Source organism: Leptodactylus fuscus, chromosome 2 (genome assembly GCF_031893055.1).
Source record: "Leptodactylus fuscus isolate aLepFus1 chromosome 2, aLepFus1.hap2, whole genome shotgun sequence".
In the NCBI taxonomy this organism is placed as follows: Eukaryota; Metazoa; Chordata; class Amphibia; order Anura; family Leptodactylidae; genus Leptodactylus; species Leptodactylus fuscus.
This window is the reverse complement of record NC_134266.1, coordinates 105,584,155-105,611,546: the sequence shown is the minus strand read 5'-3', so window position 1 is coordinate 105,611,546 and position 27,392 is coordinate 105,584,155. Positions and strand designations below refer to the sequence as shown.

Genomic DNA, 27,392 nt, shown 5'->3' with positions numbered 1-27,392 from the left:
TAACCTTCTTCCACCCTCCCTCCTAGAATTCTATTCCTAAGTGTCCTTTTGTACATAAATATGCATCCTTCAGAAATTGTTTTTAGATATACCTGAAGAAGAAGCCCAGAGCTTTGAAACATTGTAATCTGTCATCATTATTAGTTAGCCATTAAAAAAGGTATCAACTACTGAAGACTCAAGTTTTTTGTTTTTTATATTTCCTACCCACTGGCTAACACGGTACAAAAACAAACATTTTCCTTATACATGTAGGAATAGTATTAGTAACATCCTCTAACCTTTATTATTGTGATCCGCACCGCCCTTTCTGAGAAATATCTTCTTTCTTCCTTACAGTGGCGTAACCACCGCCATAGCAGCAGAGGCAGCTGCCACAGGGCCCGGGACATTAGGGGTCCGGTGACAGCTACCCCTGCTCTTATCACAGACAAACTGTTGTAACTGCAATAAGAGCGGGGGAAAGATTGTAGGACCTTGTGTGACGTCATCAGTCACATGACTAGGTGGGCGTGTCTATAGCCCATGCCGTCCTGGAAGAGGAGAGATGTGCTGCTAGGTAATGAAGGGGAGGGGGAAGGGAGATGCAGGATGGAGAGTGTGTGTGTGAAAGTGTGTGTGTGTGTGAGTGATATCTGTGTATTAGTAGGAGAGGTCTGTGAGTGATATCTGTGTATTAGGAGGAGAGGTCTGTGAGTGATATTTGTGTATTAGGAGGAGAGGTCTGTGTGCTGACATCTGTGTATTAGGAGGAGAGTTCAGTGTACTGAGATCTGTGTATTAGGAGGGGGAGGTCAGTGTCCTGATATCTGTGTATTAGGAGGGGGAGGTCAGTGTCAGTAGATGGATCAGTACTCTACACATTGTTTGTATTCAGACTTGCCTGCAATTGCTGTTACTAATGACTGTCTAATAGTAGTCAGGGGGCGCTCTGTGTATTGTATTGTATTGTACTGAAGGGGAGGGGGATGTGAGATGCAGGATGGAGAGTGTGTGTCTGTGTGTGAGTGTGTATGTATGTGTGGTGAGGAGCAACAGTAACCTAGGGGCAGAAATGGAAAGGAGGACATGAAAATGTGGCTAGAGATGAGGGGTGCATGAAACTGGGGGCAGATGGAGGGAGGGCATGAAATGTCACGTGACATCCGTGCGTTATTAAAGATGGCCAACACCACCAAAGACTGCAGCGGAGCTGGTGACAGGTAAGTAACTTTTTTTTTTTATGTCTGTATCTCCCCTCGGTCTCCGATTATTATACTCTGGGGTCTGAAAATACCCCAGAGTATAATAATTATTCGTGGGTGTTCATTATGGGGCATAATCCCGTGTGCAGGGGCCACAATGGGGTATAATACTGTGTGCAGGGGCCACTATGGGACATAATAGAGTGCATAGGAATGTGTGTGTGGGGGGGGTGTCGGTCAGTCAAGGTCTTTGGTGTCGGTCAGGAAGGGGGGGGGACCCATGTCAAAAGTTCACCACGGGGCCCCGCCATTCCTAGTTATGCCACTGCTTCCTTATGTAATTGAATGGGAGAGGCCACAGGAAAATGGCCAATGGACAAGCACAGATGGCACTTTTGGATGAAGACGCGACTTTGATGCGGGAGAAGAAGCAGTCTGGAGAAGAAGATGGAGGCGTTGCTGGAGAGTTTTCGGACAGCACAGGGGACTGTGCTGTTTGAGCACGGGGGACACCTCTAGTGCTGTCTTAAAACTCATTTACATTCTCAGGAACAGTGACACGGATTTACCTAGTAAAAAAAGGGAATTCTAATGATAGAACCCCTTTAAAGAACTGGGTGTCCTTTGGAGCAGATTTAGATGTTTGCTAGCTGGACAACAAATCAAGTTTGCAGAGCCTCTAAGGTACCAGAAGAAAGGAATACCCTAGGGAATGACCCCATTTTAAAAACTGCATCCATCAAGGAATTTATTAAGCGTTGTAGTGAGGATTAAAACTCAGATGTGAATGTACAGTGGATGGTGAAGAGTGAATATGTAAGCTGTGCAGAGTACATTGGGGACACCAAATTCCCCACGATATCCTCAGTAGCTCTGATTATTGGGGGTAGGTAATTCTGGGTGTCACTTCTGGTGTCTTTTCCCTTGTAAGCTCTAAATCTACAGTGTACTCTAATATACACTTGCACAGCTTATACATTCCTTCCTGTCACAGCTAGTTGTGTTCAAAAGATTTGGCGATTTTTGAGGTTTTTGCCTTCACATTGTACAAGCTTTTTTTTATTTTTCTGGTGAGGTAGCCAAATAAGGGCTGTGTTTTTGCAGGAGGAGATGCATTTTGTAATGACACCATTTTGGGGTACATATAAGTTGTTGACAAAATTTTATTAACTCTTTCTTGGTTGATTAAAAAAACATCAATTCTGGCATTGCGTTTGACCTTTCACATTTTTTGTCATGCAGAATAGAGCATGAGTAACATGTTACCTTTATTCTTCAGATCAGTATGATTACGGTGATACCTAATTGATGGGTTTTTTATACGTTACTAATTTTGCAGTACAAAAACCCATATGGGGACATAAAACAATTATTTTTGCATCGCCATCTTCTGAGATGCCTAACTTTTTTTATTTTTCAGTTGACAGAAATGGTTGAGGGATTTCTTTTTGTGGAACAATCTGTGCTTTTTATTGGCACTGTTTTTTGATCAATTTCAAAGCATATTTTGTTAGGTGAGAAGGCAAAAAATCATTACTTTTTTGTTTCCAATTTTTTTTCTGATGTTAACCATGTAGGTAATAATCTATCAATATTATTGCACCGATTGTTACAGACGCGGCTACACCAGATATGTGTTATTTTTATACATTTTACATGAACATACTTCATTTTAAATAGGAAAAGGGCTTTTTTGAGACTTTATTCATTTATTAATTTTTTACACACTATATTTTTTATTTTTGCACTTTTTACTTTTAATTTACGTCCCACTAGAAGATTTCGCCACAGGGGGGTTCCAATGGGGGTCATTTTCATGTCAGAACCCCTTGGATTACCATGGCATCCTAGGGGTACAACCTCCAACAGGCAGATATAAAGCAGGGTTCTAGCTGTCAGTTACCTCACTATCTGAGCAAGCGGCCAACATAGGGCATACTATTACACCCATGTGCGCCAATAGTACATCCTTTGTCATTAAGGGATTAAAAAACAAGCGTTTCTTTGCATATTATGCTTGATTTTTAACAGCATTTTTGCTTGTAACATTTTAAGGCTAAGACCCCACATTGCCAATGCACATCATTTTTCCTGTTGTGGAAACGCAGCAGAAAAGCAAAGCATTGTGTAAAAATACATGTACAAAGGATGCGCCCTCTTTGGTTCATAGGATGTCATTTGATTAATGTATGATATGCCAGGCTCTGTTTTTTCCTTTGTACACATACACTCAGTGGCCAAATGTCACGGGAAGGCCTGTCCAAGTGCCGGTTGTGCCGGATATGACGCTCAAACAGTGTGATGCGATGCAGCCCATGGTGCTAGTGTCACCAGAATATTTGAGTAGTCTGATGCAGATAGGTGTCTTGTGAACATGGCAGCACGTTACAAGTTAAGTGACTTTGAAGGTGGCATGATAATCGGTGCAAGATGGCATAGCATTTTGGAGATTACCTGGGAATTTTGGGTTTTCAAGTTCAACAGTGTTTCGGGTGGCCCTGCAATATCGCAAAGACAATGTTGGCAGTGCGTAAACCGGCACACCGGTCGACTACGAGTGTTCTATGAATGGAAGTCACGTTACCTCCGCAGAGTCGTACGGGGCTCTCAACACTCTACTGTGGATCAGATCGCCACCAATTTGAATGCGGGGTGCCAGGACCCCATTTCCACCAGGACTGTATGCCAAGAACTATATGTTTCAACATATATGCATTGTTTCAACACATAGGTTTCAACGCATATGTTTCAGCAGTTGACGTCCAACTTGTGTTTCATTGTTGATGTCGCAACACAGTGCTCAAAGACTAGCATGGGCCCGCGACCATTGTTATGGGATCATGAAATAGTGGTGGCATGTGGCATGGTCTGATGAATCACGGTTCCAGTTGTACAGAGCCAATGTGTGTGTGAGAGTGTGGCATATGCCCCATGAAGCCAGGGATCCTGCATGCCAACAGGGACGTGTTGAGGCAGGAGATGGCTCCGTGATGGTCTGGGCCATGTCCACATGGTCGCAATTGGGCCCCATTGTCTGGGTGCAGGGATCAATGACAAGTGCTTGATACGTGTAACTTAAGGCAGACCACCTGCACCCCTTTCTGGTGTTGAAGATCTCTGATGGGGATGCTGTGTACCAACAGGGCAATGCAACATGTCATTGCTCATTGGAGGCACGGGACTGGCTTAATGAACACACCAGTGACCTCACGACCCTGGATCGGCCTACCCGCTCGCCCGACTTTAGTGTAGAATGCGTGGCTCAATATCCCTCCAGAACTCTTCCAACACCTCATGGATTCTATGCCTCGTCGTTTTGCTGCAGTTATCGAGGCTTGCGGAGGGGTAACCCGCTATTTAGGGCTCGTTCACATGGGCACAGAGGGGGATAATTATTGTGCGGAATCCATGTCATAATCCGCCCCCTCAAAATGGTGGTCTATGGAGACCGCCAGCGTTTGTTATTCCGCTGAGGTTTTTTTGCCGCTAGCGGAAAAAAGAAGCAACATGACCTTTCTTGAGGCGGATTCCGCCTCAGAAAGTAAATACAAGTGAATAGGAGGCGGAAGCCGCTTCAAAAAACTGCCAGGCGTTTTATCAAGGTCCATTCACTGTGCTGGAGGGAAAAAACAAAAACCGCTCCAAAAAACGCCTCAGTGTCCAAAAAATGCTTCAGGAACAATAATAATTCCTGAAGCGTTTTTTTTTTCCGGACCAAATTACGCCACTCGGTATTCACATGTGAACTAACCCTGACGATGCATCCAGTACCTTCCTATGACTTTTGGCCACTGAGTGTATTTTTACACAGTCCTTACCTGATAGTAGTATTCTGTCTCACTGCATTTTCGTTCATTATTTAAAAGGAAGTCTGTAACTGCAGAGTGTAGCCCTCTTTTATACAGTGTTAACCTTATGGTCCCATTAGGGAGATTCTCTTGTGTAGACTATGTCACAGTTCCCCCCTTTCATGAACTGTTATTTGAATTTTTACATTTTTATTAATAAAGATGTTAGGTGTGGTTCACATCTGCGTTCAGTAATCCGTTTGGGGAGTCTGCATGGAGACCCCCCAAATGGAATACCCAAACTCATTGACAAGCAGTGAGCACACGGACCCCATAGACTATAATTTGGTCTGTGTGTTTTCCGCGTGGAGTCCACACAAGTCATGCGGAGAGAAAAGTAGTTCATGAAGTACTTTCCTCTCCGCATGATTCGTGCGGACACCGTGCGGAAAAGACACGGACCCCATTATAGTCTATGGGGCCCATGTGCTTTCATAAGCTCACCGCTTGTCAATGAGTTTGGTATTCCGTTTGGGGGGGGGGGGTCCCCAAGCAGACTTCCCGAACGGAATACCGAACGCAGATGTGAACCAGGCCTTACATATTATTAATAGTATTGCTGTGTGCTGCCTTCTTTCGGTATTTGCATATATTTAGATGCAGACGTTCTACTCCTATTATATCTATATGGAAAACAACAGCATTTCCATAGTCATAATTGACATACTGCAATTTTCAAAAACAAGCTTTTCCACTGCATATTAGCCAAAATCCCATCCACTTAGCAGATACTATAAATTGCTGCATTTTTTCAATAATAATCTTGAAACATCATTACCTAGAACTTTTTTTGATTGACCCCTCTATAAACATCTTAAAGTGAATTCTTTTATCACCCATAAAATAGCAAGTTCTGGAGCATCTTTATCTAGAACCCTGTAAGGTGACTTTCCTCTGTTATTTCACCTGTTAACCTCTTCAGGACACAGCCTACAAGTGCCTTCGTGACAGGCCTATTTTTCAAATCTGATGGCAAATAAGTTCTCACCTCCCCCCTCCCCTATCTGAGTAGCTCGGTTGAGACATACACAGATCAGAGCTGCTCCCAGCACTCAGCCCCTCCCTCCCCTCTGAGAGCAGGCAGCTACGTCACCGAGGGACTGAGCAGTTAAGCCAGTGGTCCGGGGCCCATGGTCATATAAACGCATGTAAACAATGAAGTGAATAAATTAAGATAGCAGCCAAACAAAGCAGTTGTGATATGTATTTAGGAAAAGTCTTAAATCCACATAAACTAACAGTATAGATATGATCCTTGCTATGGGACAACCCCTTTAAGTGATTTTGTGCCGACATTAATATACAGTAGGTGGTCCTTAACAGGTTAATATATTAATAGATTTCCTATCCTAGTCTTAATCAATTTCCCCTCTGGCACTACATGTGACAGATTAAGAAGATCAGACCTCTTAATATAACAAATTTCACCATATTTTATTTAGAAAACAAATCAGAAGTTGAAAGATAGACATTTTTCCCATTGCATTTGAAAATAAATAACTAATTTAGAAAAGTGTTAATACAGGGTTAACAAAAGATTAGAAAAATAAGTGATACTTAAGGGGCTCTATCACTGGAATTTCACTATTTTACATAAACATATGCCTGAATGGCCTTTAAAAAGGCTATTCAAGTTCTGCTAGTCGTTTGTTAAAAGACCCCCCCCCCCCCTGTTTCAATGAGTTACCTCCGTGCACCGTGGGCACTCCCGTGCATCGCTCAACGTCATACTCTGTTCACGCCCTCCTCTCTTGGTTGCTCTATGTAAGTCCCTCCGCCTGCCTTCAATTCACCAGCTCCAACTGTATCTTCCCTGCTTCTGGAGAACTACCTATGACATCACTACTGCTCTGTGATTGGCTTGTCCCTGTGATGATGTCACTACAAGGTCCTTTGTCGTCTTCTAAGTAGTGATCTAATGTAGAACAGGGGCTGCAGCTCCATGTGTCTATCATAAATCTCCATGTGCACTACATGCACTCCATGTGATCTACTGATCTATGCTATGGAACAAGCATAGTACAAGGGAGTTCAAAATTAGTCAAATATATGTAAATAACTCCCACTGGTCAGCCCAATCATAGAAAGCATACCTCAACCAAAAAAATATGCATATAAACAAAAGATTAGGGATATAGAATCCCAAAAAGGTTGAAGTATTCAACATGTACAAAGAGTATTGTAAAACAACATCTTTTATTATTGAAAAAATTCCATTGTTTTAAAAGTTATATGACATATAAAGACAACATACAAAACACCAATAATTCAGGAGAAATGGACAGCCCACAAAAACGGGTACAGCACTGTCAGATCACAAAAATACATATATGTCATAACACTGAGGTATTATTTGTTACCCACACAAGTGTATGGGCACATGTACATATCTAGTTATATATCATCTCCCTCCTGAAATATATAGACATAATCAAAGTCAGGAAGGAAAAAATCTCAGTGCAAGAAAAATATACTGTCAAGAAGATACCAAAGAGTAAGGGAGACCAAGTTCAATCATGTAAGATAAATACTACATGTATTCAACCGTAGCCATAGGTGGCATGCCTGAGTAAACCTAGATAGGAAAGTATGAGGAGTAAATACTCAATATAAGTTGGCAAAAAGCCCAAGAGACATGCCTACAGGGAAAAAATGGATCCCTTACCCATATTAGAGTGATCTGCAGGAGCCCGTGGCTGTGGGGAGTCCCAACCCGACGCGCGTTTCGGCCATGTGACCGGCCTTCTTCCGGGTAAGGGGGTCTAGGGGGACACCCTGAACAAAAAGGGCCTCAGTAAGGGATCTAACCTCATTCCAGAAAGAACAAATCTGTGGCCATTTCCAGAAAATGTGGTATAACGTATTCACCCCCACCTGGCATCGACCACAAAAAGAGGAGATGCTAGGGTTATAGAGAATGGAGCAAAGCAGGGGTGTGGTACCAGAAAGTTACACATGTTGAGGACTTGGTTGCACGGGACAAAATAATCTGCTGTTGTCCATGTCAGATCTGCCTATCTAGAACCGTGGAAGTGCCAGCTTGGCAGCCATAGGGACTGAGACCTTCAGGGAACCAAACTGGAAGGCCACAAAATGAACAATTTGCTAATAATGGAACTACTCAGAAGTAGGCAAGTGTAACACAGAGGTGAAATAGTCAAAAGGCCTGAGCTCCAAGGTTGCCGGATCCACCAGATCAGCAATGTAAAAAAGGCCCAGTTTACTGCGTGGCTGCACCATAGCCGTCGTAAGTCCCCCTGGGAGGAGTGTATTATAAAAGCCTGCGGCTCAGCCCAAACTGGAATACAACACAGATGGGATGTCCAGTAATAATGCAAAAGATGTGGGACCACGAGTCCCCATTAACCCTTGCCTGACAACATCACCGAGCAGGAAATGTGGTGGCGCCTACCATTCCAGATAAACTGGAAGATCAATTTTTAAAGGAAGCACAGCTCTGATTGAGGGACTGCAATTGCGTATCGAAGAAGTAGAAAAGATTCAGGAGGAGAGTCATTTTGACTGCTGTAATGCAACCTATGAAGGAGATATGGAGAGGGCGCCATTTGTCTAGAAGAGAGCTCAAGTCATTAAACAGGCGAGGATATTTGACCAAGTAGAGGGTAGGGTAAGAAGGATATAGTTGAATTCCCAAGTAATGGAGGGAGTGTTCCTTCCACTGTAAGGAGGGTAGGAGCTGGAGAGTAGAGTTAGGGAATTTTTAATGTCTGTCTGAGAAGGTGACAGGCAGGGTGCTAGAATAACATTATGTATTCCCCAGGCTTCTCACATATGTTTGTTGATTGTGTGCCCAGTGCTGCTAAGGAGTAGGCCTCAGCCCAGGTGTGATGGTTGGGCTCATCACTGTCCCAAATAAAAAAGCTGTAGTGCCTTCACTCTGGGCAGATCCTGAGAGTGAATGAGGAGCCTAGGTCTGTCCTGGAGCACCAGACTCTTGTGAAAGCTGTGTGCTGTTAAGTTTTGTATAGTAGGGACCAGTTTCTGTTTAGCTAGAAGCTCAGACGAGCATGATTTTATTTACCTTTTGTGCTTATTTTTTAGGATTTTATTTTCAAATGAGCGCAACAGGGTCAAAACCTGCTTTTACCAAACATTGTTTCCCAGTCTCTGATTGTTTGTGTTGCCCTGCTGCTGCTACTATACTATTCTCCACAATACACAAGTGAAATTGGAGAAAAACTGCCTTTCTTATGGGCTTTGTTTTTATGGCATTCACTGTGCAGCCACAATGACATGTTACCTTTACTCTACAGGTCAGTATGATTATGGAGTTACAAAAATTTATGCATATTTTTTCCAAGTTTGACCCCCTTAAAATAAAATCCAATAAAAAAAACTTGTCACCATATTGACACCCGTAACTTTTTTTTAGATTTTTGTATGTGGAGATTACATAAGGCATATTTTTAGTTATACTATTTTTGGGAATGTTTATGGCTTTGATCTACTTTTTACACTAAGGCCCCACATTGCAAAAACGCAGCTTTTTTTTGTTGTAGATTTTACTGCGGGTTTTTGAGTCAAAGCCAAGAATGATCATAAAAGTGATAGGGAATATATAAGAATTTCTTCAGCTCAATCCACCTCTGGCTTTGGCTCAAAAAGTGCAGCAAAATCTGTAAGAAAAAAAAGCTAGGGCGTCAGACTTACAGTGGGGCAAAAAAGTATTTAGTCAGTCACCAATAGTGCAAGTTCCACCACTTAAAAAGATGAGAGACGTCTGTAATTTACATCATAGGTAGACCTCAACTATGAGAGACAAAATGAGAAAACAAATCCAGAAAATCACATTGTCTGTTTTTGTAAGAATTTATTTGCAAATTATGGTGGAAAATAAGTATTTGGTCAGTTACAAAATTTCATCTCAATACTTTGTTATATATCCTTTGTTGGCAATGACAGAGGTCAAACGTTTTCTGTAAGTCTTCACAAGGTTGGCACACACTGTTGTTGGTATGTTGGCCATTCCTCCATGCAGATCTCCTCAAGAGCAGTGATGTTTTGGGGCTGTCGCTTGGCAACACGGACTTTCAACTCCCTCCAAAGGTTTTCTATAGGGTTGAGATCTGGAGACTGGCTAGGCAACTCCAGGACCTTGACCTCTGTCATTGCCAACAAAGGATATATAACAAAGTATTGAGATGAAATTTTGTAACTGATCAAATACTTATTTTCCACCATAATTTGCAAATAAATTCTTACAAAATCAGACAATGTGATTTTCTGGATTTGTTTTCTCATTTTGTCTCTCGTAGTTGAGGTCTACCTATGATGTAAATTACAGACGCCTCTCATCTTTTTAAGTGGTGGAACTTGCACTATTGGTGACTGACTAAATACTTTTTTGCCCCACTGTATATACATTTTTATGAGAGCCGAAAAAACTTAAAAATGCTGATTTGGCTTTTTTTTTTCCAGCTGTGCCATTTAGAGGAAAAATATGTTTATAGAGTTAAAGTTTATAGAACAGGCATTTTCAGACACAGAAATACCTAATGTGCATGTGTTTCAATTCAGTTATGTACTTTTTAGGGTTGAGAGATCGTGTACGGAAAAGATCGGATTCCGATTGGCGATCGAGAAAATATTGCGATCAGAATTCCAAACACGATCTTTTTAGGTGGGATCGAGATCGGTACTATTTCCCCACAATGCTTTGCTTAGCCTTCACACTGAGTATACGCTCCAAAATGGCCGCCGGCTCCTGTATTGAACTGCAAGAGCGGCTACCCAAAAATGGCTGCCATTTTTGGGTAGCCGCTCTTGCAGTTCAATACAGGAGCTGGCTGGCGGCTATTTTGGGGTGGCCTCTCTACGCTCCTGTATAGAACTACAAGAGCAAGAGAAGCCAGAAGAGGCGGAGTTGGAGGAGGCGGCGCAGGAAAGAGCTCTGGGCAGCAATGGGGACGCGCTCATCGGTGTTTCAGCGCTGGGGCCCGCCCTCATTGCTGCGGAGAGCTCATTTGCATACCGGTTAAAACCGGTATTTCTACGGAACGGCGCGGCGGAGACCACGTCTAAAAGTAGGAGACGAATAGCCTTTCTTAAGGCTATTCCGACGTGTTCATTAGAAAAAAAGGTAGTTTAATGGTGGAGTCCCTTTAAATTCTAAGTTTTATAAAAAGAAAAATTCAAATAAGTGTACAGTACGTTAGTTTCTAAGAGTGGAAGCCAAACAAAAAGTTATATGCACCAAACCTCCTAAAAACAAGAGTTCAACATGTGCAGAGTTCATTCATATCACTAAGTCCTAAACCTGCAAAAACATATCTTCATAAACTCACCAGAAATGGAAAGAACAAATATCTCCTTTGAAGCTGGAAACCTTCAAAAAGTATCCTCCTATAAAATGTAGGAATTACACACCTTGAAAAGCAAGTGAACCCCTAAACCTTCATGTAACTTTGTGACAAACACAAATCATTTTTTGAAAAAAAAACCCACTAAAACACATATTTGCACCTAAAACTCCTATTCAATCATACATTCATACACAACACATAAAATAATAGAACAAGGTGTACAAATTTAATATATACTGCAAACATCAACTACAACAAGAGCTCATACTCTTAAAACACTGATACTGAAGAAAAGCAAAATTTTGCACATAGCAAACTGACTGTGATTCAAAATAACTTTATTGAGATTGTACAGTATACTGTACGTAAAAAAAGAACTTAATATTTCATATATACAACTACCTTCATGTAACTTTGCAGCAAACAGAGATTACAAGCACAAAAATTCAAATTTGCCACTAAAGTACATGCTCAAGCAATCCTTTTGTGCAAACAAAATGTACTTTCCAAAAAAACTGTGAGATGTGAGGAATTCATACATGCCAAACAAAAATTCACTGGCAGGAAGGGGTTAATACAAACAACTAGATTACAAAAAGGTTAGAAAGCAAAGTTAAAATAACACAGAGTGTACTTATCAGAAATACAGCGTCAAAACAAAGAGAATGAGAGCACGCGTGATGGTTATTAGTGTTCTGCTTCCACACATCTATCGTCTGCTTATAAAGGCCGAGGGACTGTATTTTTGTCAGTTCTTATTCCTCATATGGATAAGTCTAGGTGTGATCCTTCCATCTCTGGATCATTCTCTTTATGAACCTAACTTTATGACCCTAACTTTGGATACTATGACGTGAGGTACTGTGAAGTGACACTTTTTAGAACTAATCAGCATCTCACCATGTCACTAAATCTGTCAGAAATGACATGCCACACAAAATTTTTTCTCTATGACCTTTTTTCATTGTCAGACTCTATATTTAGCAAAACATGTATTTTCACAAGGTGCCACCCCTGCTCGATCAGATGCTGCCACTTCACTCCAGTATCTGCCCTTCAGCATAAGGAGAGGAGATGGAAAGGGCACAGTATCTCTGCCATACAAAGTGTTTAGACAGAGAGTGCCAGTAAATTTAAAGGGGCTCTATCAGCAAAATCATGCTGATAGAGCCCCACATATGCGTGAATAGCCTTTAATAAGGCTATTCAGGCACCGTAAAAGTTATATTAAACTACCCCCCAGTTTTAAAATAATACCCTAAAAAAGAATGTGATCTATTTACCCATCGTGCACAGTGGGCGGGCATTCAGGATCCGTCCGCCGTCTTCTTCATCCACGCCTCCTCTTCCTGCGATGTCCTCAGGTCCCGTCTTCCTCCAGCGCTCGCGAACTGACACTGATATAAAAAAATGGCCTGGGCAGTAGCCGTAGTAGAAGCAGCATGCTACTGCACATGCGCCCAGGCCATTTTTTTTAGCAATGTCAGTTCGCGAGCGCCGGAGGAAGACGGGACCCGAGGAGATCGCAGGAAGAGGAGGCGTGGATGAAGAAGACGGCGGACCCTGAAAGCCCGCCCACCGTGCACAATGGGTAAGTAGATCACATTCTTTTTTAGGGTATTATTTTAAAACTGGGGGGTAGTTTAATATAACTTTAGCGGTGCCTGAATAGCCTTTTTAAAGGCTATTCACGCATATGTGGGGCTCTATCAGCAGGATTTTGCTGATAGAGCCCTTTGAAGACCTACTGACACTGCACCATCAATTGTGAATGTAAATTAGATTAATCCAATACCTGAAAAATAAAACCTACCCTGAAAATAAGCCCTAGCCCTTTTTTCAAAGAAAAAAATAATATAAGACTATGTTTTATTCCCGAAGAAACATGGTACTACTGACTAGCCCCCATCCTACCTTCAATATCAAACTAAACTTTTGTTATTTACCCTCAATAACCCAAAAGCATTCCTGCTTCTTTCTTTACTATACGTAATTCATTACAAAAAAATTGAGCTTCTTTCTGCTGTTGTAGTGTTCCAAGCAAAAAACTCAGTAGTTGGGATCAGGAAGCAGGGGGAAGATATCTGCAAAGCCAGTTGTGTGTCCTTCTCCCTTCTGTTACCAATTGTCTTTGAAAGGGATGGATTAATTTAACTGATGATGAATTACTCAGGAAGGGGGAGGGGGTACCTGTCTGGGTTCTGACTGCAGGGTCATGAGATCAGTACCAGAGTTTCGACCCCTGGGTCATTCCTTCCCCTCTCTTCACCCCTGATTTCACCTGTGCTTTGGGGGTTGCCGTAGTCGAACAAGGAGAGAACTCCTGGGTCCATCATCAAGGGTCTGCCGGATCAGGTAAATTAATCTAAACTCCCTGGACTGTGTTGTAAGATCTAGCCAAGGTGACATTCATACTACCATTATAAATATCTCCTCCGATTTGGATGAGAGCAAAAGACATCAACAGTAGTAAAGTGACAGATGCAGATAGAGCCGTCTCCCTCTGCAACTATTCCCACTGACTCTTTCTTCATGTTTGTTTACTTTTCAACAGAAAAGTAGAAAAACATAACAGAAGAAAGCTTCATGTTTTTTACCTGAGGACGAATGCAGACGGACACTAGACGGAGGGTTATCCATCTACATCAGTCAATGTTCATTACTCTCATCTTATCCTATGCTAAGTGCCCATCATGTTTTTACACAAGGGTGGACGCAGACCAATACCAGACAGAGGGTTCGTCATATGCATCAGTCACTTGATGTTCCTTGCTCTCATCGTAATGAGCGTAAAGGACATTAATAACAGTAGTGTGCAACTAACTACTAAAAAAGTCCGTCTAGTCTATGCTCAATAATAGAACAGATTTTTTTTACTGGCATATTATAATTTATATACAGTATTATGAGATATAGCAAATATATAAAGCTGTGGCGTCCCTGTCTCAATCTATCCATATTTGTACAAAGTGAGCGCGGTGTGAAGAGGGGGCTGTGTTTGATGTTAGACATGGCCTTATGTCAAATGTGTGCCACAATATCATCCCACGCATATAGGAATTGTGTGTATGTATATACACTCACCGGCCACTTTATTAGGTACACCTGTCCAACTGCTCGTTAACACTTAATTTCTAATCAGCCAATCACATGGCGGCAACTCAGTGCATTTAGGCATGTAGACATGGTCAAGACAATCTCCTGCAGTTCAAACCGAGCATCAGTATGGGGAAGAAAGGTGATTTGAGTGCCTTTGAACGTGGCATGGTTGTTGGTGCCAGAAGGGCTGGTCTGAGTATTTCAGAAACTGCTGATCTACTGGGATTTTCACGCACAACCATCTCTAGGGTTTACAGAGAATGGTCCGAAAAAGAAAAAACATCCAGTGAGCGGCAGTTCTGTGGGCGGAAATGCGTTGTTGATGCCAGAGGTCAGAAGAGAATGGCCAGACTGGTTCGAGCTGATAGAAAGGCAACAGTGACTCAAATAGCCACCTGTTACAACCAAGGTAGCCAGAAAAGCATCTCTGAACGCACAGTACGTCGAACTTTGAGGCAAATGGGCTACAGCAGCAGAAGACCACACCGGGTGCCACTCCTTTCAGCTAAGAACAGGAAACTGAGGCTACAATTTGCACAAGCTCATCGAAATTGGACAATTGAAGATTGGAAAAACGTTGCCTGGTCTGATGAGTCTCGATTTCTGCAGCGACATTCGGATGGTAGGGTCAGAATTTGGCGTCAACAACATGAAAGCATGGATCCATCCTGCCTTGTATCAACGGTTCAGGCTGGTGGTGGTGGTGTCATGGTGTGGGGAATATTTTCTTGGCACTCTTTGGGCCCCTTGGTACCAATTGAGCATCGTTGCAACGCCAAAGCCTACCTGAGTATTGTTGCTGACCATGTCCATCCCTTTATGACCACAATGTACCCAACATCTGATGGCTACTTTCAGCAGGATAATCCGCCATGTCATAAAGCTGGAATCATCTCAGACTGGTTTCTTGAACATGACAATGAGTTCACTGTACTCCAATGGCCTCCACAGTCACCAGATCTCAATCCAATAGAGCATCTTTGGGATGTGGCGGAACGGGAGATTCGCATCATGGATGTGCAGCCGACAAATCTGCGGCAACTGTGTGATGCCATCATGTCAATATGGACCAAAATCTCTGAGGAATGCTTCCAGCACCTTGTTGAATCTATGCCATGAAGAATTGAGGCAGTTCTGAAGGCAAAAGGGGGTCCAACCCGTTACTAGCATGGTGTACCTAATAAAGTGGCCGGTGAGTGTATAGGTATGTGTATAATATGTATATACTTTATATACACTGCTTCCACTTTAAAGGCCAGTGATATTATGTTCACTCCTAAAGTAGCCTATTTGCAGCTCAATCACATTCAAGTGAACAGGCTGAGCTGCAATACCAACTACAGCACCTACACAATGTACAGCTCTATGTTTAGGATTCAGTGAAGAAACTGCAGCACTCACCTATACTGTAGTGTTCTTCAACCAGCTGATCTGTATGGGTTTCGGACCTCCAGCAATCTGATATAGATTCTACAGATCGATTTCACCACCTCTTGCAAGCAAATTTATCTGCCCCACCCCATCACAGAGTGCATTACAATAATAAACACCATATTTTTGTTATATATGTCACTAAAGTAGATTTGGAGAAAAGCAACTTTGAAGTCGTATGCTAATGAGGCAGTTAGTGTAATGTGGACGGGCCTTCAGCTCCATGGAGGACTGCTCTCATCATTCATACCCCTACCATCTCCTGCCTGCACCACCATATGCAGTGGGCACTGCTATTTATACGCAGTAGTTTGAAGCCCCTGGGCCCCAAAATTTGTAATGCTGCTCCTAAATTCTATGTGGCATTTAGAACAGCAGTATCAATTATGCAGTAGAGGGACCCCTCAGGTTCCAGCGCACAATAGCGACTGTTGCCTCTGCACCCCCAATGGCTTCTTCCCCTGTTCCCAAAGCTTTGATAACACACAACATGAGCAGCATAAACTTAAGGCCCACACCCAGTGCATCCTCATTTACATATCATTTTAAAGGCCAGGGTGATTTAGGGAACTAAACCATCCATTGGACCACCAAATCGCTGTATTTATGCTATGCAGGCCCCTGCCTTAAAGTTGAGAGAGCTGAACTGAGTGTGCAGCAGGGTTACATTGTGATATGAGTGAGCTGACTTTTTCCCATAAGAATGCATTGACCAGCGTTGATTGGCTGAATGCCATACAGAGTACAGCATTCGGCCAATCAACGCTGGTTCTACCGTAGGAGGCAGAGTCTAAGATCGGTTCACAGCAATTTCCATTGTGGTCCGATCTCAATAGGAACACTGTACACACACACAGCCCTGCTACATCACACATAGCAGAGTTGCCACAGTGGGAGCTCCATACACACAGCTCTGCTACATCACATGTAGTATGAACACTGCAGGGTTACCACGGTAGGAGCGCCGTACACACACACACACAGCTCTACTACATCACACATAGCATGTACATAGCAGGGCTACCACAGTAGCAGCCTTGTACACACACAGAGCTGCTACATCGCATGTAGCATGCACATAGAAGGGTTACCACAGTAGGAGCCTTGTACACACACAGCCCTGCTACATCACACAACATGATTACCACAGTAGGATCCTCGCACACACACAGCTCTGCTACATCACACAACACGGTTACCACAGTAGGATCCTCGCACACACACAGCTCTGCTACACCACACAGCAGGGTTACCACAGTAGAAGCCTCGTACACACACAGCTCTGCTACATCACACAGCAGGGTTACCACAGTATGATCCTTGCACACACACACACAGTCCTGCTACATCACACAGCAGGGTTACCACAGTTGGAGCCCCGTACACACACAGCTCTGCTGCATCACACAGCAGGGTTATCATACCGTGTTTCCCCGAAAATAGGACGTACCCTGAATGTAAGGCATGGCAGACATTTTGCTGCCCTGCCTAATATAAGGCGCTCCCCCGAAAATAAGACGTAGTGAATAGAAATGAATGGAAGTAGCCGGCAAGCGGGGGGTTAATCGGCATGCCGGGTGCTTCCATTCATTTCTATGGGAGCGTGTGTGGGCACCGACCGGAGGCTTTAGTGCTGGATGTCTGCTGCTGGATCCTGCTGGGTGTTTAACTATGCCGGCCACCCGGGAGTCGGGCGGCCGCCATAGCCGCCTGGTGTCTGCTGTCCTGCCGGGTGTTTAACTATGCCGACCACCCAGGAGTTGGGCGGCCGCCATAGCCGCCTGGTGTCTGCTGTCCTGCCGGGTGTTTAACTATGCTGGCCACCCGGGAGTCGGGCGGCCGCCATAGCCGCCTGGTGTCTGCTGGTGTCAGCAGACATCCAGCGCTAATGCCTCCAGTCGGTGCCCACACCGACTGTGGGCATTAACCCTTCTGGCGCCGGTGATCGCCGGCACCTGGAGCACACTCCAGGGCTGACGTCACTTTGGCATGACAGCCGGGAGCCTTGTAAAGGCTCCCCGGCCTGTCTGCAGTGCTTTTCTTTTGCAGGATGCTCTATGTAGCCTGCAAAAGATATGACGATTTTTTTGCAATGCAATTGCAAAGGTCTGATCGCTAATGCATTGCATTTGTGATCAGACCCTTGCAATTGCATTGCAAAAAATCGTCATTTCTTTTAAAGGCAGGTTGCCTGTCTGTAATGTATTACAGGGGGTTAATAAATGCAAAGAAAGAAAAAAAAATAAAAATATATATATATATATATATATATATATATATATATATATATATATATAGAATAAAAGTATTAAAGATTCAAATCAACCCATTTCCCTAGAACACATATAAAAGTATGTAAATACTGTGAAACACATACCGTACATGTTAGGTATCCCTGTGTCCAAAATCGCCTGCTCTACAAATCTATAAAAATATTTTTATACCGTACAATATTTAATAAATGTTAATTTTTATATTTAGCAATATACGTGAATTCTTCTTTGAAAAAAATAAGGGTCATTCCATATCAAGTGATCCAAATAGGAATATTTTTTTTACCTGACGTCTTTAGATTTTTTTTATTTTTAATTTTTATGAAGTACAACTTAAGTTAATTACAAATAAAAAGTTTTGAATTTTTTTCTTCATCAGTTAATTTTTTATAGACTTCTAAAGTTTTGAAAAAGTGTGAATTTTGGCCTGGTATGGCTTTACATTTTTTAACATATCTTGGGCTAGAATTAAGATAAATAGGTGGGAGAGGCATCATTTTTCTCAGAGCGGTACCGGCTTTCATTTGATATGTCACAAGACGGTGTTTCTTTATATTTTGTTTTGGAGAAATCAAATTCAAAATTTTGATGCGCAATTGTGAAAAAAACGTATGTTCTAAAATTGTGAAAAAATGCATTTGTGTTACTTGTGTTCTTGGTTATATTTGTACAGGTTTTCAACTTGGGACCAAATTGGGATCAATTTTTTTTAAAAAAAAATTTTTAAGCCTTGAATCATCTGATTTTATGTTTGTGTGAGCTTCTTCCTTTTTTCTTTTCAAATTACAACTTGCTGAATTCAACATTTATATGCAACAATAAAGAGAAACAAAAAACAAATCCCATAAGTGCCAGAATAAATACATCTTATTATCATAACACAACTTGTCCAGCATTTTCAACCTGAATGCATTGAACAAACCGAAAGAAAAGAGCTGCTCATATCCTCAAGTGCGATTTTCTAAATAGTCTCATCCTAATTATATATTATATTATATAATAACAATAACAAGAGTACAAGAACCAATATTTATAACACCTATTTCTACATGTAACAATTGTTTTTTATTATATCACTAAACATGTAATTTATTAAGAAAAATAGTCCAGTAGATAAATCCTCATTCTATAAAATATGAACCAATCAAACAATTAATAGGACATTTTTAAACTACTGGCCTTTTATCATCAATTTGTCCTTTCTAGTGAGTGAAATGTAATCTTGTCCATAAGCGCTTACTAGCAATGGCCATTTCCTTTTGTGTCAAAGAGTATGTCCGGCCTGTCATGGTGTTCGGCTCCACCTGAGTTAATATCTGATTTTTGTTGACTTGTAAAATGTCTGGTTTTCTTGGATACAAAAAGGATGGTGCTGGACCAGAAGGATGCAAAAAAGTCAATTTTATTGTCTTCATTTTCACAATCTTTGGAGAGTACAGTAGCCAGCCACCAGCGCCGATCATATTCACAGGTCACATAACCAGTTATGTCATCCATTGCCAATCTTGTGCCGCCTTCTACCACTTCATGGACTTCACTGTCATTTTAGACCACAGGCTGAACAGATCTGAATTCAAGATTTTCGGAATGACACTGTAATAGTTATATTTTAAAATATTATCCCATCGCGATCCCAACTTGAATTTTGGTACAGATGTGGCTAAGGGCATAGCAGGCCCATGTGCATTTTTTTGAAATTTTTAAATAAAACGTTTTTTTCGGAAATGCGTTTTAAAATTTTGCGTTTGCGTTCACATGGGTAAAATATTAACAAAGATACTCTTGTGACATATTTGGTGAAAGCCTGTATAGTTCTGAGTAGAATGGCATTTATTTTGTTTCTATATCTTTTTTCTAGCCTAAGTTATGAGGAGAAATGTAAAGGCAGGAAACACCGAAATTCGCACTTTTTCTGAACTTTGAAAATCAATTAAAAATCCAAAAAAATTTCTAGAATTTTTTTTCTTCACATTTTGCATTCTCTGACACACTATTACCAAATGACAAAATCTGAAAAGAATTAAAAATATAGAGGGAAAAATCATTGGTTCACTTGACACGGAATGACCCATAAGACACCCCCTGAAAATAAGACATGGCGCATCTTTGGGAGCAAAAATTAATATAAGACACCGTCTTATTTTCAGGGAAACAGGGTAGTAGGAGCCTCGCATACACACACACACAGCTCTGCTGAACCACACAGCACGGTTACCACAGTAGGATCCTCGCATACACACACTCAGCACTGCTACATCACACAGCAGGGTTACCACAGTAGGATCCTCACATACACACACAGAGCTCTGATACATCACACATCAACCAGTGTTGATTGGCTGAATGCCATATAGAGTACAGCATTCGGCCAATCAACACTGGTTCTGCCAGAGGAGGCGGAGTCTAAGATCGGTCCACAGCAGTCTCTATTCTGGTCCGATATTAGACTCCTCCTCCTCATAGACGAGCTTCCGGCAGAACCAGCGTTGATTGTTATAACCGTGCTGTGTGATGCAGCAGAGCTGTGTATGTACAAGGCTCCTACTGTGGTAACCCTTCTGTGTGCATGCTACATGCGATGTAGCAGTGCTGTGTGTGTACAAGGCTGCTACTGTGGTAGCCCTGCTATGTGCATGCTATGTGTGATGTAGTAGAGCTGTGTGTCTGTACAGTGCTCCTACCGTGCTAACCCTGCAGTGTTCATACTACATGTGATGTAGCAGAGCTGTGTATGGAGCTCCCACTGTGGCAACTCTGGGAAAAAGTCAGCTCGCTCATATCGCAAGCTGACAGGGATCCCGACCAGATAGAGCCCCAAAGAGCTGGGTGAGTCACATTCCCCCTAAATAAAGGTAATCCCTAGCTAATCCTGCCTGTAGATCTATCCCTGTCTCACAATCACAGTCTCAAATTAACCGAATGTTAAATCCACCATTCGTATAAATTGGAGGTCACATGATTTAGCCAGCCAATTAATTTTTCCGATTTTATTTCGATGCCTACATTGTCGTAGTTCCTGTCCCACCTCCCCTGCACAGGGAAGGTGGGAGGGGATACGAATTTTTACTGTGTTTGCCGCGTGGTATTCGATTGGAATCGAATACCTCGAACGGCCTGATATTCGATCGTATATCTATTCGATCGAACAGTGTTTGCTCATCTCTATAGTTGACCATTAAAAAAATCACCTTTTGAACTAAAGTTACGTTGGAAGAGCCTTTAAAAAGTCTATTCTACTCCTACTTTTCATTCTCTTCTTCTCCCCATCATTTTTGTAAAAATCCAATTATTGCAATATGCAAATTATGCTGACGGAGCACAGGCTTGTGTAACAGACCACCGCAAAATGGAGCATGCGCAGTCGGTGTGTAGAGTAGTGTCGGATGCGTATGCAAGCCAGAAGATCAGAACATGAAGAGGGGCACAAACAGAATTAACTAAGGGTTGGTTCATATCTGTGCTTGATAGTCCGTTCGGGGATTCCGCATGGGGACTCCCCGAACGGACTACCGAACGCATTTGTAAGCGGTGTGCAGTGAAAGTCTATGGGGACCGTGTGCTTGCCACACGCTGCCCGCACGAATCATGTGGACAGGAAAGTAGATTGTGAACTACTTTCCTGTCCGCATGTTCCCTGCCGAGATCTGGTGGCAAGCACAAGGACCCCATTATAGTCTATGTGGATCCGTATGCTTTCACTGCACACCGCTTGCAAATGCGTTTGGTACTCCATTCTCATGCTGACTCCCCCCGAATGGGATACCAATGCAGATGTGAATGAGGCCTAAGGGGTTGGCGTTATGATTCAGGGGTGCTTGAAGCACAGTGGGAACGCCCCCTGTGCTCTGTGCTTATATAAACGGATATATATAATCCACAATCAGTGTCGGAGTGGGGTGTCTAGGGCCCACCAGTGGAATTGATTCTAGGGGCCCACCATCAGGACCCCTGCAGACCAGCGTTACCGAGACAGGGTGACTAACGTTAAAAACATGTCGGGAGCCATGCTGCTCACCCACCACACGATGTGCACTACTACAGTACCTAAACCCACTGCTACACACAGTATGGAATGTGAGCAGCATGGCTCCTAGAAATATTAGGGCCCGTTCACACGGGCACAGAGGAGGCAGATTATGGCGCGTAATCCACGTCATAATCCGCTCCCTCACAATGGTGGTCTATGTAAAACGCCAGGATTCTTTTTTCCGTGAGCAGCATGCTGCCATTCACTGAAAAAAGAAGCAGGCTGCCCTTTCTTCAGGTGGATTCCACGGCTCAGTGAGCTGCGGCATCCGCCTGGTGGCAGCAACCTCCGGAGTTGGCGCATTCATTTGAGCCAATTCCAGGGGGGAAACCGCGACAGTTGTGGCAGGTGGGTTCTGCCCCAAGAGTGACACGGCTCACCGCGTCACTCTCGGTGCCAAAACCCACTATACCACCCCCTGGGTTCCCCGGCGGGCCAGTCCGAGCCTGTCCACAATAAACTGATTTTTACGGAAACAATGGCAAGAAGAAGAGAATGGAAGGTAGGAATAAAATTGCCTTTTTAAAAATCCAACGTGCCATTAGTTCAAAAGTTAAAAGTTGATTCTCTAATTTTAGACGCCCTTTAACCATTTCCTGCCATCCGCCACACTGGTACAGCAGATGCGAGGTTTTTAAAGATGGTGGTCACCATAGCCGCCAGGTGTCTGCTGTTTTATACCCACAATAGAACTGCCAGATTTTTGCAATGCATTGCATTAGCGATCAGTTCCCAAGGTGGTCTAATAAATGGAAAAAAAATAAATAAAAAAATGGAAAAAAAAATAAACTGTATTAAAAGTTCTAAATCACCCCCATTCCCTAGAACACATATAAAAGTACTTAAATACATTGAAACATCTGACACATTAGGTATCCCTGTGTCCGAAAACGCCCAGCCTAAAAATCTATAATAATATTTTTCCTGTATGGTAAATGCCATAGCGAGAAAAAAAAAATTAAATGTGTCAAACCGCCATTTTATCAGTGTTTTGCCTCTGATAAAAATTTTTATAAAAAGTGATCAAAGTAATAGCAATTCCGCAGAATAGTATAACTTTAAAAGTACACCTGGTCCCACAAAAAAATGATGCCCTATGCATCCCCTTACACGGAAGTATAAAAAAGTTACGGGGTGTCAGAATATAGCGACTTTTAGAGAAAAAAAATGTTGGCATAGTTTTGGATTTTTGTTAAGGGGTTAAAACGTAAAAAATAAAACCATAAAAATTTGATATCCTCACCGAAACATAGAATACAGGTAACATGTTATTTTGGCAGCATAGTGAACGCCATAAAAACAAAGCCCGTAAGAAAGTTGCTCAAATCCACCACATTCTGATTTTTTTTTCCAGCTTCCCACCACATTGTACAGAATGATTAATGGCGGCATCATGAAGAACAATTTGTCCTGCAAACATTAAGACCTCATATGGCTCTACGAGTGGGAAAAAAAAAGTTGTGGGGTTTGGAAGCGGAGGAAATAAAAAATAAAAAAACTAAAATGCATGCGGCGGGAAGGGGTTAAAGGGAGTCTACAACCTCCTCAAAGCATATTCAACTATCATTGCCATGTTATACGGCGTTCACACTTGCGCTGCTGTCCATGTTTTGTGTTTCCACCTAAATCCCCGAAAAACTACATAGGGATGACTTGATTTCAAAGGATTTTTAAAGCAAATTATTGGTGTCCATATGCAGCCTCTTCACCGTAACACCGTTTTTTTCACGTGGACACAAAGTCCTGCATGTCTTCGTGTCCGTACAAATAAAAAATGGTTTCACGGTGGAGAGGCTACATACGGACACCAGCAGTTTGCTTTGCAAACCCATTGAAATGAATGGCTTTTAAACTGGCAAGCCGTCCCTAAGCAGTTTTTCTGGGAATTTAAGCAGAAAGGGTGGACAACGGTAGAAGTGTGAACGCTGCAATACAGAGCACACTACAGTGATACATAGTATACCTTTGTAAAGTATGTCAAATGCATACCTCCTAAGCGTCCCGGATTCCGCGGGACATTCACGGATTCGGCATCTTGTCCAGGTTGGCGGGAGGTATGTCCAGGTTTCAATGCATCTGCGTTCGGAGTTGAGTTGAATACATATGTGAGTAAAGCAGAAGCTTTCACAGCTCAGTACCTGCTTTACCGCTGCGCTCCGGCTAGTGGATGTGTAGACGCGATGTGATGACGTCATATCGCGCCTAAAGCTCTGTGAGTGAGAGAGACTGCGGAGAGAGCTGCGGGGGAGCATTGGAAGGGTGAGTATAAGTGTTTTTTTGTGTTAAACATGGAGGTGGAACATAATGAGGGGGGCCCATGAAACTGGGGCAGATGAAGGGGGGGAGAATGGCATGAAACTGTGGGCAGAGATGGGGGTACATAAACCTGGGGGCAGAGATGGGGGACATTAAACTGGGGACAGAGATGGGGGGACATGAAACTGGGGGAAGAGATGGGGGGACATGAAACTGGGGACAGAGATGGGGGGACATGAATCTGGGGGCAGAGATGGGGGGACGTGAAACTGTTGGCAGAGATGGAGGGGGGACATGAAACTGGTGGCAAATGAAGGGGGTATATGAAACTGGGGGAGAGATGGAGAGGGGACATATCATTTATGGGTGGCTGTGGTAGGATTATACTGTGTGGGGGCATATGAAAAATGAATGAGAATGGGCGGGGTCAACATAAAAGTGGGCAGAGCCAAACATTTTGTCCCTCTTTCTGTACTTCAAAAGTTGGGAGGTATACACATGTGTAGATTTGGAGAAAAACGATTTATGCAAATGAGACAGGTGCACTGGCCTTCAGCCGGGAAACTGCTCAAGTAGGATTAGTGAGGGAAAGGATCAATTCCCATTACACCTCATGAAGCAGGCAGGAGATGACAGGAGTCTGGGTATATGAAAGCATGAAGGGAGAAAAGGCACTTTTTAGATATTTTCTGCATAGGGACCATTTCTTGTCAGAATCTGTCAAAAACCTTAATAGGAACGCAAAGTAGAATGCACATACAAAGCCATAACGAAAAAAAAGCACCGTCCCCACAGCATTAACGTTGTCTACACATCTGCATACATAGTTACATAGCGTACAACACTATCAATCTACACATACAACAGATCGTTCTGAGGGTGAAGATGGTGGCCAAAGCAGTATTTGCATTTTTTCACCTTTAGGATTAGGATATTTTTACAACCAACCGCGGCGATAACTGTATGTGGAGACATAACCAAAACGTCGTACAGTCTCACAGCCTTGTCCATACTCCACAGAGCTGTGTAATGTATTCCTCCGCTCAATGAACGTACTTACCGTCTTTTGGTGGAGGTGTCTCCTTCACAGGCTCGACAGCTTCTTCACCACCTGCCTTTACCGGAGCTTCCTCCGCAGGAACCTCTGGAGCAGGGGCTGTGGAATCCACCGCCGGGGTCTCAGGCTTTGCAGTAGCATCTGTGGAATCCGCGGACGGAGCCTCGGTAATTTGAGCGGGTTTATCTGGAATTGATGCAGGATTATCGGGGATTGTGGCACTAGATTCTTCAGATGGCGTTACCACAGCGGGATCCGCAGGTTTGGTCTGCGCAGCTTTGGGTGCTGGGGATTTTTTAATGGGGACCTTTGCTGGCATGATTGAGTCTCCTTTCTTTTCAGCAGCAGTATAGCAGTAAAAATCTTGGGAGCTGCTGGTTTATATAGCCTCCAGCCAGGCATTTTACCATCTGTTTTTTATACTAACCCTCTGTATATTTAGAGCACTGGAGCACTCAGCTTCTTGGGACAAAAATAACTCGACATAACAAATTTCAGAGGTGCCACTAGCCCTTGCATCCTCTATACATTATGTTTGCGAATTACTTGCTTCTTTTAGGAATGACATACATTTATTAAGGTATTAATTTATTTTTTAAAAAACAAAAAGTTAACATCCAATTCATGTAAATGGCGGTTCCCTACTCAAGATCACTAGTACAGGGCTCGTCTTGCATCACTGGAGCCCTGGCTTGGAATTTTCATAAGGACATCCACAAGAAGTTTGTATGGTCTCCCCTTGTTTGCATGATTTTTCTCTGGGTACTCTGATTTCCTTCCACTCTCCAAAGACATACTGATAGGGAATGAAGAGTGTGAGCCCTATATGGGACAGTGTCTGGCAATGTCTGTAAAGCGCTGCAGAATATGATGGCGCTATATAAGTAAATAAAAAATATCTTACTGCTTATTTACCAAATTGTAGTGATGAGCGAGCCCATCGAAGTTTGGGTTTGACGAGTACGGCCGAACTTTTACTGAAAAGTTCGGTTTAGGTACCCAAACCCCATTGAACATCCAACACGTGAACCACTCACTCAAGTGCTGGCACAGCCAAGTCCTATGGGATCCATGCCTGATTCATCTAATGAACGTAAGTATGTCCACGTTGGCTGTGTATAGGCAAATTCTCTTATCGGCGATCACACCCCCTGCGGTGCTTAACACAACTGCGGCAGAGCAGGCCAGCACCTCCAAGGCATAGAGGGGGCAAGCTCTGGCCATGTGTCCAATTTACCAACTCAGAAATTGAATGGGGAGGACCCATTGCTCAGTACCAGGAGACAATTCAATAGATGCTCATCCACAATGTGAGTCAAAGTCTGCACTAGGAGACAGTATGGGTACACACACAGTTACTTTCACTGCACTAGAATACAGTATGTGTGTACAAACATAGTTAATTTTACTGTGCTAGGAGACGGTATGGGTACACACACAGTTAACTGTCACTGCCATTATTTATAAGTAGAGATGAACGAGAAGTATTCGATCGAATACTACGGTATTTGAAATACTCGTACTCGATCGAATACTACTCTCTATTCGCAGTAAAGATTCGATTCAATACCAGCGATGGTTGGCCGAATGCTATACAGTGTATAGCATTCGGCCGATCAACACTGGTTCTGCAGCAGGCTCGTCTTTGCTAGTCAGGAGAGCTGGCAGCTTGCGTTTTGCGGGAGCTGACTTTTTCTCATAAGAATGCATTGACCAGCGTTGATTGGTCGAATGCTATACAGTGTACAGCATGACGAGGCGGAGTCTAAGATCGGACCACAGCAGTCTTCATTGTGGTCCAATATTAGACTGTGCCTCGTCACAGACGAGCCTCCAGCAGAACCAGCGTTGATTGGCCGAATGCTGTACACTGTATAGCATTCGGCCAATCAAC

General features: G+C 42.9%; 1 protein-coding gene across 1 annotated transcript in view; it reads right to left on the bottom strand.

Moving 5' to 3' along the window:
* Positions 1-25,868, bottom strand: part of LOC142194877 (myosin-binding protein H-like) — a 103,296-nt gene extending 77,428 nt beyond the window's left edge. Inside the window, exon 1 of the mRNA XM_075264301.1 lies at positions 25,502-25,868. Within this exon, the coding sequence (XP_075120402.1) occupies positions 25,502-25,817 (316 nt within the window). The 5' untranslated portion in view covers positions 25,818-25,868. The remainder of the gene's footprint in view (positions 1-25,501) is intronic.
* Positions 25,869-27,392: the final 1,524 nt, after the last annotated feature.